Below are 13,496 nucleotides of genomic sequence, written 5' to 3'. Positions count from 1 at the left end.
AATATCATCATATATAAATATTCATCAACATCTAAGAACATCTAAAACATTCATTAACAAGATAACAACATCTAAAAGTTTTATCTATAATGCAATTGTGCAATAAATAAACATTATCATTAATCTTTTGAAACTTCATCATCACTATAATTAATTACTTGTCTTTATAAGTACGTTTTTCTTTCGTAACAAAAATATCAGGTTTTTCTTCTTTATAAGAATTTTATTTTTAAATTTTGCAATCTAACTCTTATTTTACTTTAATGTGAGAAACATTGTTGTTGAAACTCATGAATTTCTAATTCAAATTATAGAATCACAAGTTATATAAGTATAAAAATATTCTATTATCAAATATATATATAGTTTAAAAATATCAACGCATATAATATAAATCAAATCATTATTAAAGTCCAAATTAACCAATTTTTTAAAAATTTAATTAGATAAATTATTGTCTAAAACTAAATTTAATTTTAAAATGATAATAATAACTAAATATTTGAAATATTATTAACAATGTAAAAAATTAATAACATTAATATTATATAAAAAAATTTAAAAAATAAAAAATTATAAAAGGGCCGGCCCTTTTAAGCCCTCGGCCCTCCAGGGCTTATTTCTCATTTTAAGAGAAAAATAGCAAGCCCGGCCCTCATAATTTCATGCTATAAATGGGCCGGCCTGATGGGCTCGGCCCGTTTTCCCAACTCTAGTTAGAAAGGTGGTAGATATTTTTTCAGAGGCTTTGAAGTTTGAAGTAGTTTGTCCCTCTGCAGGCCTTGTGCTCATCTGAATGGTGGGTGGTAGATATTTGTTGACTTTTCTATCATCTAAATTATTGAACACATAATAGATGCGCATTATTCACTCACGTTTAAATTTTTGAAGTTAAGCGGTAATCTGATTCACTGTACATTGTGTGGATCTCGTATGCTTTTTGGGCTTATTCTAAACACGCACACTGCTCTTCTAGAGGCTGAAGATTATGCCATCGTCCTTTAATGGGTTTTAAAGCTGAGAGAATTTTTAGTAATACACTTCGTCTGTTTTTAGAATCAATTCTGCTTAATTATGTGTTTCCATTGCAGTGATGCTTGATGCAAATTTTTTTCTACGTCTTTTACAGGGTTCGCAGGTTATGATGACTTAACAAAAGTGCATGATGGTTACCAAGATCCAAGCATCGCTCTCCTCAAGCGAAACTTCGGCCGTCATACTTAATACAATAATCCTCCTGCTCTAAATGTGTGACTACAAAATGGGTCTTCGGATGGAAGGAGTATATATCTTTTTTTTTTTTTTGGTATTCTTTTGGTGATATTTCTACTTTCTAGCTTTTCAGCCGTCGCATTCTTTCTGTATTGAATCAGTACCAGTGAATTTGCAAGTTACAATACATTCCAGTCCACCGTGACTCCTTATTTTTTTTGGTGGAGAGACAAGAATGAACGACTGTGGTGTAATAACGACACACAGCTCTGTTTCGGGCTTTCCAGCAACAAACAAAGGGTTCTACGACATAGTAATTTATTTTTGACGCACTATCAATTATCCAAAAATAAATTTTATATGCATGAGAATAGCATCGCAGTAAGGAAATTAATAAACTCAACATTTACCTATATTCATTTTTAACTGTTTCATGTTATTCGTAACTTAGCTGATGGCATTTAAAAATCTCTATTTTTTTAACTTAAATTAATTATTAAATCAACTAGGACTGTTTAAGTCACAACATTGTCAGTTTCATCCCTTGTGAATATGTTAAACGCTGGATAAAATTAATTTATAATGTTGCCACGTATACTAACGGATATTAAAAAACTTAACAGCTTTCATTTAAGAATCATTAAATATTACCTTTACTAATTCATCAGTATCAAAGACTTGGTAGTTACGCCGGAGTTTGTAAGGATGGGTTTGAAGGGAGTTTATTTCTTCCTTCCATTCTGTGGAGTTTTATATGAAAAAAGGAATTAACATTTAGTGTTATAGCACATAAATCCATCTAATTAGGTTAGATATCAAGAAAGAAGGCCAAACGTACATGGGTATCCCCAGCGTCACTAATTAGGTTAGTTATTTAGTATTTAGCTAAAATAAATTAACTGGAATGCAAAGAACAAAATAGAATTCTTAAATTCATTCTAATTCTTTAATCTAATTATATCAATTTGATGTAAAATGAAAATTGTAAAAATAGAAATGCAATTCATCATAAAATTGAATACACAATCTAGAGCACGAATTCTTCCTTCCAAGCAGAACAATAAGGGGGAAAAAAACAATTGCGCGCAAAGAAGAAAAAGCATTCATTGTCTAATGGATACAAGAGAGTTCTTCTAGGACCTTTGACATAGATTCAAATCCTACTTGATGCAAATTTTTTTGCTTATATATGTGTGTGTGCATGTAAGTTGATTTCAATATCAAGAGAAGGATTTTGAATTAATATTGTGCTCAAGATTGAAATTGTTTTGGCCTTAATATATGTGCGTTGAAATTTTTGGCTATCTCAGCGTTGTGACTCTTCAATAGTAGAGCATACATAATTAATCAAGAAAAAAAAAATTGCTCCTTTAAATCGTTCCTCTCTGAAAAGTATAATAAATGATGGTCCCCTTCTTTGATAGTAATCCTTTCAAAAATACCCTCCATTTTAAGCTCATCTCTAAATTATAAGTATTTCATGACGGTCAAAATATCATCAAATGAAATTACTTTGGCCACACCTCTTGAATGATTTCTATCTATTCACCCAAATTCCTCGATAATAGAGCATAACAATCATAAAACGAAATGGCCTCTTGAGTCTAATGACTAAAAACAATTATGGCGAAAATACTAAGAAAATTACCTTATCAGGTAATATTAAACACAACAGTCAGTTCTAATAAACGAAATAGTAAAATAATAAATAAACCGACAATGATATCCTCTTATCTAATACAATTGAAAAGGTACGTGGTTATCTAATGAATGAGTATATGGATTATCTAATGATATTTTTAGAAATGACACAATTTTTCTGAAGATAAGCGAATATTACATCTCATGAAGTATACTTTTGTGTTTGAAGTATGTTCTTGGTGACTTTTAACATTTCAATGCTGCCGATTTCTTTTTTTGTTTTTTTTTTGGGCATAGGTTGCCTTTATAATAATTAAGAGAACTATATAATTACATAGAGGTTTACACCAGGGGTGTTCAAGGCTGGCCCATTCCGGTCCCGACCTTATTGAAATTTTTCAGAACGGGACAAAAAAGAGACTGGGATGGGATAGGATACAAGACGGAGTCATCCCGTCCCAGTCCCCTTTTTTTTTTCATTTTTATATAATACATATTGTCATTTTCTTTTCATACCTTTTTAAGATTTGAGATTATTGTATAGAACTATAGATCCATTTATTTAGAGCTTTTATATTTGCTGATGATTTGAGACTTTTGATGATTAGAATTTCTAACAAGCTTTTATTGTGTTAAAAGCTTTTATTTAGAGTTTTTAATGACTATTATATATAATATTTTGGGCTTTTATTTAAGGGTAAGAAATTAAAAAAAAAAAGATGTTTTTACAAGAGCCAATTAAAAAAAAATCAGATTTTATTGCAACAGGCTCAACAACTTAAAAAAACATTAAAAAAAATTATATCGAGACGTCCCAGTCCCGTCTCATCCAGACCAGGACTGAGACAACATCAGGATGGGACGATACACAAGACAGTTTTTCTGTCTCATTAATTGAACGAGACCTCCTAATCAACAACATATCTAAGGATTGGGTTGTTGACAGAGCACGATGGCGTCGTGTGATTCATGTAGCCGACCCTACCTAGTGGGATAAGGCTTGTTGTTTGTTTGTTTGTTTACTGTTCATCAGGACAAAACTGGGACGGGCCTGTCCCGGCCCTGATATGTCCCGTGAACAACCCTAATTTACATTCTTTTTAATATCTTGAAAAATGAAAAGACACTGAATCACTTTGTGAGATAATTCAGAGAATTATATAATTACACAGACTTGCACCCTTTTCAATAATATTTTGAAAAATGAAGAGATTGTAAATTATTTTGTAGAATAATTTTGAGAACTATATATCAGCCATTTAGTATGATATGGAATTTGAAAGTATGGAAATGGAATTGAAATTGGAATTAGGAGAATTGTTTGCTTGGTACGCGTCAGAGAACATGGAAATGGCTTCAGTATGGAATACTCTCACGGGTTCAAAGAACTTGGAAACTTTATGCCTAATTAAATATCACTTATTTTAACCATTTAAATTTGTTTATCTATATATTTTTATATAAAATTATAATAATATTTTTATAAAATGTTAAATCTAGACCATTAAATTTTAATCAAATGGTGGTGAAGAGAAAAGGATGGTAGAGGAAGGGAAGGGTAGATAAGAGCACCCATTTCTATGTATATTGGCTTGATCTCATCATTCTTATAAGTATCATGCAAAGTACAGGGTTTTGCTACACAGATGGTATTTGTCCGACGGTTTTGCATTCAACATTTATTCTATGCAACACAAAGGGTTTATGATCAACTAAAGATAAATTAGTGACTGATTACTACACAAAGGAGTGCTTGATGGTGTATAATTTCAATGGTATTGGAGGAATGATGAGAAAAGAGGAATGTATTAAATAGATGAGACCAAATAATGCTTAGGCCAAACTCAACGGGACAAGAGGGCAAGGAAGGCTTGCTGGTTGTGGAGGCTTGCTGTGTGAATTTGTGACTGCAATGAATGCTGGATTAGGGGATTCACGAGAAAGTTGGGAATGTGTTGTGCATTAAAAGCTGAGATCTGGGGAACCATTACAGGCTTGAAAATGGCCTTCAACACTGGTACTAAATAAATGGTATTAAAATCTGAGTTAGTGAACATTTTGTTGTGTATTTGTAAAATAGTACTCCCTCCGTTCCTTATTATAAGAGACGAATAACCGAATTACGTTGATCAAAAAAACTGTTAAAATTAGTTAAGAATAATTAATGTGTTAAAAGTATAATTTTTTTCCAAAAATGCCCTCATTAATAAGGAGAGAGAACAATGGTGAATTATTAAAAGAAAGAGAAGTGGGAAGGAGAGAGAGTGTGAGTTAGAGACAATAAATATGGGTAAAATAGAAAATCAACACACAAAAATAGAGACAACTTTTAAGTGTCTCTTATATATAGGAACATGCCATAAGCATCAAATGTCTCTTATAATAAGGAACAGAGGGAGTATATTGGATTAAACTTCAACTAGGGTCCTGATTTTTCCTTTTTATAAAAAGAAAATAGAAGAGTCCTATTTTTCTGGAAAATCCTAAAAATATACCTCTAAAATTGCAAAACCCCGAATCAGAAATGACTAACAAAATGTATTGTCATTTGTTTTTCAAATGTTGACAATTGTTATTAAAGTACAGTAAGCAAGATTGATTCAAAATTTAAAAATTTAAAAATATTTTTCTGATATTCTTCCTTGGTTTTTTTTCAGAATTCCTTTTTGGTGTATATAGAGAGTTCAAGCATCGTTGAAACATCTCGCCAATGTGTAGCAGATTTCAAGTACTAGCAGTGAAGAAAGGACGCAAAAATTCAGGAATCGAAGATTTCTAATCTTCACAGAAACATAGGGTTGACGTTGTCTAAACATGGTAATTAATCGTGGTATTCTTTTTTTTTTTTGGGGTGATACAGGAAAGAAAGACAACAAAACAAATAAACTAGAAGACTATTAAGCTTCGAGGGATTCCTATCCCCACCAGTTCTTCCATGTAAGTTTGCTCGACATTCCTCGGTGGTGACTCCCAGATCGTTATCCTTTGCCTCTGTTCCCAAGCTGGTTTTGCTAGGTGGTCCGCACTTCTATTACTTTCTCTGTATATGTGTTTCAACTCTATCTGCCAGTCTCTTCGCCTTATTTCCCTCAGGTTTTCCTCCAGTGGGTGTCCTCCAATGCTCCTCCCACTCTGAAATTGTTCTATAACATAACCGCATCACATTCTACTTCTATTCGTTTTAAACCTAGCTCCCAACATATGTTGATGGTATTCTTTTTTTGCCAACATTTAATTCATCATATTCTGTCCCCTAACAATCTCAACATCTCTATATCCAAAAAAAAAAAAAAAAAGATCTGAATATCTCCCAATGCAATGCAAATGGCAATGGAAATGATTTGTGATTCAGGTAATGGGCTTATGGAGATTGATGATATAATGGATTGAGGACATTTTAAATAGATAAGGGATTATAAACAAAATACACATAAATGCTAATCTATTTTAGATATCAAACTCAAGAGAATATGACTTTATCAATTTTTTTTTTTTAAAGCAGGACACGGGGCATGAAAACAAGATGTGATGGGAACACGAGGCTGAAATTGATTTTTTTTTTTTACTATGTTTCAGCAAATTGAAAGTATAAATTTTTCTAAAAAATAATTTGTTAGATTTAAGGTTTTGATAATAACAAATCAAGTATGTTCTGGTTTAGTACGTTGATCGATCAAAAGATAATTGATCAAGTGTCAGATAAAATGTCTCTGTTTGCTTGAATGTTGGCACTAAGTTTGATTGATAAATTAATAGGTAATTCAAATTGTATGTGTTGATCGATCATTGTTAACACTGTTTGGTACAGAAGTTTGTAGAAAATTGTCAATCACTTGATTGATAATCAGATGATCAAACAATTGACAGATAAAGAGACATAATTCTGGTAAGTATTTATCGATCACATGATCTATAAATAAGTTATCGATGAGAAGACAGATAAATGGTAAAGCTTTGTTTTGTTCATCATATGACACTCTGCTTTTATGTCATTCATGTCCCCTCCTTTGACATACTAGAGGTGTGGTGTCTGTTTGCTTTGCTTGCTGTTCCTCTAGAAGCTTTATCTTTTTCTTAGAGCTTACCAACTCCTTTGCAGTTCTTACTCATTCTAAATGTAATGCATTATATTCAGATTGTAATTCATCATAAGAGGGTTCAGAAGTGATTACCTTATCTGTCTCTGAATCTTCGTCTTCTTGAGCCACTAGATAGACGTTTGCTGTTTCTTCATCGTTGCTTTCTTCTTCTTTTGAGGAACTATCTCTCCAGATTGATGTCACAAAGGCCTTGTTCTTTCTGAATTTCTTCTTCTCCTTATCCTTCATCTTGGATAGTTGAGGACACTCTGCTTTGATGTGTCCCGGTTTTAAGCATCGGAGTATATAGAAATTTGTTTCATAGGAAGCTCTGTTTTGTCATAGAAAAACAAAAGTGAACAGAGTATGGTATGATCAATGAAAACATCGATAACTACATATTGAATTGGCATGAATTATCGATCAATTGATCGATAAACAAGGAATATGGAACTGACCAAAGATGATGGAAGGAAAATTATCGATAAGCCGATCGATCACTCAATTATCGATCAACACATCGATCAACAGCAACGAAGAATCTCAGTAAAATCCGGCAAATGGGTAAGGATTATCAATAAGCTGATCGATAAACTGTTAATCGATCAAATGATCGATAAACCATACCAGGTATGCACTTTTACTTAACATTTATTGATAACGTGATCAATAATTCATTGTTAAATAACTTGATCGATAATTGTCTTCAGTGTTCTTGTGTGTTTTTCTTATTTATTGAACATGTGATCGATCATGCATTGATCGATAACTTGATCAATAAATTTAGTGTCTATAACGTTCAGATTTTGAAAAACCCCGTCAGTTATCGCAGTCCTAGCTCGATAAAACCATCACCCCTGTTTCACGCAATGTTCAAAATCTCACTGTCCCATTAAGTCTCTCACTTCACTTCACTCGAAATCACTCCTTAAGCCCTTTCGATCTCTACCAAATCCTTTGAACACTCTTTTCACCAATCAATCTCTCAGAATCCTTGGGTGTAACGACAAATGGTGAGGGTCAAACAACCTGGAAGTGACCGGGAAGAAAACACTGAAAAGCAAACCCAGTCCAAAGAGATTGCTACTCCTACAACGAAAAAGGGATATAGACCCAAAGTGAAGCAAGAACCTTTGAAGAAAAAGGGAGTACTTAAAATCAGAGAAAGACAAGCTGAAGGAATTGGGCAACCTACACCACAGAGACGCTTTCCACGCTCAAAATCCAAATTGCCAGTTGTGACCGAAGAATCTAAAACAGAATCCGATGATGAAACTTCAGTTCAAAAAGCTGTGGAGGCTGCACTAAAAATTCCTATCCCCAAACAACCACGGCACAAGAAACAAAGAATAGGAAAAGGTGTGTAGTAACAGCCTTCTGCCCAAAGTATACCTTTCAAATCATCTGAATTCTTGGTTGGAAACTTAGATCAAGATGTAAGCATGTTAAAGTTTAAAGCTAATTTTACAACTCAAAAGTCTTGTCCTGTGGTCTCAGTAGATCTAGATAGTTTGAAAAAGAATGAGAAAATCAAATTGGATTTGAGTAACCCTCTGGAACACTACTCTAACTGGTTGAGTATTAGTGGTGAATACTGCCCTGAAGTGTCAAGAGATTTTACTACAATATGGAATCTGTAGAAGAGTATGATGACCAACATAATTTAGTGAATAATTATCTCACAACAAAACTCAGAGGAAGAACCATTACTCTGACTTCTGCTAAGATAAATGAACTTCTCGGGAATCCAGAATATGTCAGAAGAGGGGACATGAATGACATAAAAGCATACAAGATTTTACTGCTGTAGGAAATAGAATAATATGGAGAATAATTCTCTTGTATTTCATTGATCAGAATATACACATATATATACAAGTGAGAGGAGCCTCTGCATTAATGGCTCATTATGATAATATCATATCCTATCAAATCCTAATCATAATTACATAATATTTACATATCAAATCATATCATATCTCTACACTCCCCCTCAAGTTGGAGCATAAATGTTAAGCATGCCCAACTTGTCACACAGATAGTCAACACGAGTCCCATTTAGAGCTTTAGTTAGAAGGTCGCCTAATTGATCACTAGAACGCACATATCCAGTGGAGATGAAGTTCTCCTTAAGCTTGTCTCTGATAAAATGACAATCAATCTCAATATGTTTGGTACGTTCATGGAACACAGAATTGGAGGCTATATGTAGGGCAGCCTTATTGTCACACCACAACTTTGCTGGCAAAGTGGTTTTGAGGCCAACTTCCTTTAATAGCTGATATATCCAGATTATCTCACATACAGACTGTGCCATAGCTCGGTATTCTGCCTCTGCACTCAATCTGGACACCACATTTTGTTTCTTGCTTTTCCAGGACACCAGATTCCCGCCCACAAAGACACAGTATCCTGTAGTAGACCGTCTCGTGGCCTTTGATCCACCATGATCCGCATCACAGAAGCACTCAATGTCTGTATGACCATGATTTTTGTATAATATCCCACGACCTGGACATCCCTTCAAATAATGTAACACGTGCTCCAAGGCTTCCCACTGTCTGACAGTCGGGGATGCCATGAACTGGCTTAGTACACTGACTGGATAAGTAATATCCGGACGAGTTACAGTGAGATAGTTTAACTTGCCAATCATTCTCCTGTACCTCTCAGGATTCTCAAATGGTTTGCTCTTCTGAGCCTCAAGCATCCGTTTCTCATCATCAAGAGAATCATCGAGTGGTATGCTCCCATCAGCGTCAAGGAGTGGGTTGTGAACCATAGGAAACTTAGTCGGTGCTGCTCCCAAATTTCCAGTTTCCTTCAGGAGGTCAAGAACATATTTGCGCTGTGTCAGTAATATGCCCTTCTTGCTTCTCATAACTTCAATACCTAGAAAGTATGTCAGAGAGCCCAGATCCTTCGTCTGAAAGTGGGAATTAAGAAAGGACTTGAGGGACGAGATGCCCGAACCATTACTGCCTGTGATCACAATGTCATCTACATATACCACCAAGAGAATCATGCCAGCCGCTGTTCTTTGATAAAATACAGAATGATCGCACTTGCTTTGGCTCATGCCAAATTTCTGTACGACAGTACTGAACCGGTCAAACCATGCACGAGGGCTTTGCTTTAAACCATACAAGGACCTCTTAAGGCGACATACTTTCCCATGCTCCCCCTAAGCAACGAACCCAGGTGGTTGCTCCATATAGACCTCTTCATGAAGATCACCATGTAAGAATGCATTTTTAATGTCTAATTGATGTAGATCCCAATCATAAGTAGCAGCCAGAGAGATGAACAGACGGACAGATGAGAGCTTAGCAACAGGAGAAAAGGTTTCGGAATAGTCAATGCCATAGGTTTGTGCATAACCTTTAGCCACAAGGCGAGCCTTAAGGCGGTCAAGTGTGCCGTCAGCCTTAGTTTTCGGAGTGAACACCCATTTACATCCAATGGCCTTTTTACCCGCCGGTAAATCGACCAGGGTCCATGTACCAGCCCGATCAAGGGCCGCCATCTCCTCTTCCATTGCAGCACGCCAACCTGAGTGGGCCAAGGCTTCACGAATAGTTCTGGGCACAGAGATAGTATCTAGGGAGGCAACAAAGGAACTGGACACAGGAGACAAGCGGTCATATGAAACAAAGGACGAAATAGGATGGGCACAAGTACGTTTACCTTTGCGAAGGGCAATGGGTAGATCAAGAGAGGCATCCGGGTCTGGAACAGGAGGTGTCTCAGGATTAGGGTCAGAACGAGGTTCAGTGTTGCTCAACTCAGGATCTGAGGGCGAGGCGGACCAGGGAGGAATAGAAGCTGGCGTGGCGGTAGTAATCTCCTCTGACCGTCGTGTATACACACGATCAAATGGTTGAACGAGTGCGGGAGCGGGTGCTTGCGACGACAGTGATGGTGAGGTGACAGAGTATATTAGAAGGTCATCCTCCTCCGCAGGTGGAGCAGGTGGGGAAGAATGCGAGAAATATGGTGTGGACTCCTGAAAGGTGACATCTGCAGATACTAAATAACGATTGAGAGTAGGTGAGAAACAACGATAACCTTTTTGGACCCGAGAGTATCCAAGGAAGACACATTTAAGCGACTTGGGGTCTAACTTTGAAATAGATGGACGTACATCCCGCACAAAACAGACACACCCAAATATCTTAGGAGCAATAGGAAACAAAGGCTTAGAAGGAAAGAGGGTAAAAAAAGGAGAGTTACCATCAAGAACAGAGGAAGGCATTCGATTAATAAGGAAGCAGGCAGTGGAGACCGCGTCAGCCCAAAATGGTTTAGGAACCTGCATTTGAAACAAAAGTGCACGGGCCACCTCAAGTAGGTGGCGATTTTTTCTTTCTGCAACACCATTTTGAGCTGGTGTATCGACACAAGACGACTGATGAAGTATACCATTTTGAAGCATGTAAGATTGGAACGAAGCAGAGAGATATTCTTTGCATTATCACTTCGTAAGGTGCGAATAGAAACATTAAATTGAGTTTTAATCTCAGCACAAAAGGCACAAAAATGGGAAAACAATTCAGAGCGATGTTTCATTAAATATAACCAAGTTGTCCGGGAATAATCATCAACAAATGTAACAAAGTATTTAAACCCTGCTTTGGACTCTACAGGACAAGGACCCCAAACATCAGAATGGACTAACTCAAAAGGGGATGAAACCCGTTTATTGACACGAGACACTAAAGGAAGACGATGATGCTTGGCAAACTGACATGACTCACAATCTAAAGACGACAAATGCTGAAATTGAGGATAAACTTTCTTAAGAGAAGATAGAGACAAATGACCCAATCGACAATGAACTTCAAAGGGAGAATGACTGCTAGCGCAAGCTACCGCATGAGACACCCGATCATCCAGTATATAGTGCCCGCCAGATTCATAACCTCTACCAATAATCCGCCTCGTCAAAAGATCCTGTATCAAGCAATGAGAAGGAAAAAGTGAGACCCAACAGTTTAGTTGACGGGTGAGTTTACTGGGAGATAGGAGATTAAAAGAAAGTTTAGGAACATTTAGCACAGATGACAAACGGATAGAGGGTGTGGGATTAACAGTGCCAAAACCGAGAACTTGAGACTGGGAACCATCAGCGATGGAAACACTTGACGGATTGGCAAAAGCATTATAAGAGGAGAAGAGATGGCTGTTACCTGTCATATGATCAGTAGCCCCGGAATCTATGATCTACTTTGAGGAGAAGAAGCAAGGGCAGTAGCATTATTACCTGTTGTAGCTGCGGCACTCACAGACGGTGTAGTAGATTTTAACTGGGCATACTCAGCAGCAGAAATCGTGACTGTGTCACTGGCTTGTGTAGCCACGTGGGCAGAGTTATTCCGTTGCTGTTTATTCTGAAGTTTTCGACATGTGCGTTTTGTATGCCCCGGTTCTTTGCAGTAATAACACACTACCCCACTGGAGTCAGAAGGGGCTCCCCCTTGCTTCGAACCACCACGGGTAGGCCCCCCGCGGTTATCAATGGGACTACGAGTCTCATAGGTGCCCTTACTGAGCAAGGCACTTGTAGGAATACTAGCAGCTGGTGGCAAGAGATTCTCAGCTCTCATTACTCTGGAAAACACATCTTGAAGGTCAGAAATTTCAGATCCGGATAAGATTTGAGACCGAACTGTGTCGTACTCAGGTGGGAGACCAGTAAGAAAGCTCATAATAGCCATTTGCTCCCGTTGCTTATGCTGAACCTTCAAATCAGCAGTAAGAGGCATTAACACATTCAGTTCTTCATACATCCTTTTAAAGTCCATAAAGTAGGCTTTGAGAGGACGATCCTGTTTTTCAGAACGATAGAAAGCTTTGCAGACCTCGTAAACACAAGAGATATTTCCTTTTCCTGAATACAAAAAATCTAAATAATCCATTAGTTCCTTAACCAATTCACAGTGATTAATAGAGGGAATAATCTCACTGTCAATGGAATTACGGATCTGGAAAAATAGCCGTGCATCATCCCGCAACCAGGTCTTTTTGGAATCAGTTGTTGGAGGATCATCAGTCAGATGGTCTTCCTTCTCAATGCTCCGCAGATAGAGGCGAATGGTTTTACTCCAATCCAAATAATTTATCCAAGTCAACTTGTGATCAGTAATTTTAGTAATAGTTGGGACAAGCTCTGAGACAGATTTAATTTCCGCCATAGATGAAGTGCACTAACCAAAGGGAATGCGAAAGAGTGTTACACAGGAACACAAAGCACGATACCTGGATTACCTAATGAATACCAAAGCAGTAAAAAGGCCAACAGCTACACAGGGAGCTGCAAACAGAACTGAATTACACAAACAGCGTGTCGGAGATGCGCCAGAAACGAAACAGAACGCCAGAAAGTAAGAACCGTACGGACGCCGAGTGAGCAGCGCAGAGCGCCGGAAAAAGTCGATGAACAATGCAGAGCGTACGGACTGTACGGACGCGAGTGAACAGTGCAGAGCGCCGGAAAAGTCGATGAACAGTGCAGGAGTACGGACTGTACGGACACTGTACGGACGCCGAGTGAACAGGCAGGGC

General features: G+C 37.0%; 2 protein-coding genes across 2 annotated transcripts; both read right to left on the bottom strand.

Annotated features, from left to right (window-relative positions):
- Nucleotides 1–8,871: 8,871 nt before the first annotated feature.
- Nucleotides 8,872–10,102, bottom strand: LOC114721282 (uncharacterized mitochondrial protein AtMg00810-like). Its single transcript, XM_028907114.1, has one exon. The coding sequence runs from the start codon at nt 10,009–10,011 to the stop codon at nt 8,926–8,928; it is 1,086 nt and encodes a 361-aa protein (XP_028762947.1). The 5' UTR covers nt 10,012–10,102; the 3' UTR covers nt 8,872–8,925.
- A 1,716-nt stretch (nt 10,103–11,818) lies between these two features.
- On the bottom strand, nt 11,819–13,236 carry LOC114721283 (uncharacterized). The gene is made up of 2 exons (XM_028907115.1): nt 12,196–13,236; nt 11,819–11,885 (listed from the first exon to the last, which is right to left on the bottom strand). The coding sequence occupies exons 1-2, from the start codon at nt 13,124–13,126 to the stop codon at nt 11,857–11,859; spliced, it is 960 nt and encodes a 319-aa protein (XP_028762948.1). The 5' UTR covers nt 13,127–13,236; the 3' UTR covers nt 11,819–11,856.
- Nucleotides 13,237–13,496: the final 260 nt, after the last annotated feature.

Source organism: Neltuma alba, unplaced genomic scaffold (genome assembly GCF_004799145.2).
Source record: "Neltuma alba isolate B1F8T4 unplaced genomic scaffold, ASM479914v2 tig00012021_pilon, whole genome shotgun sequence".
Taxonomy (NCBI): domain Eukaryota; kingdom Viridiplantae; phylum Streptophyta; class Magnoliopsida; order Fabales; family Fabaceae; genus Neltuma; species Neltuma alba.
The sequence above is the reverse complement of the archived record's forward strand: the minus strand, read 5'-3'. Positions and strand labels throughout refer to the sequence as shown.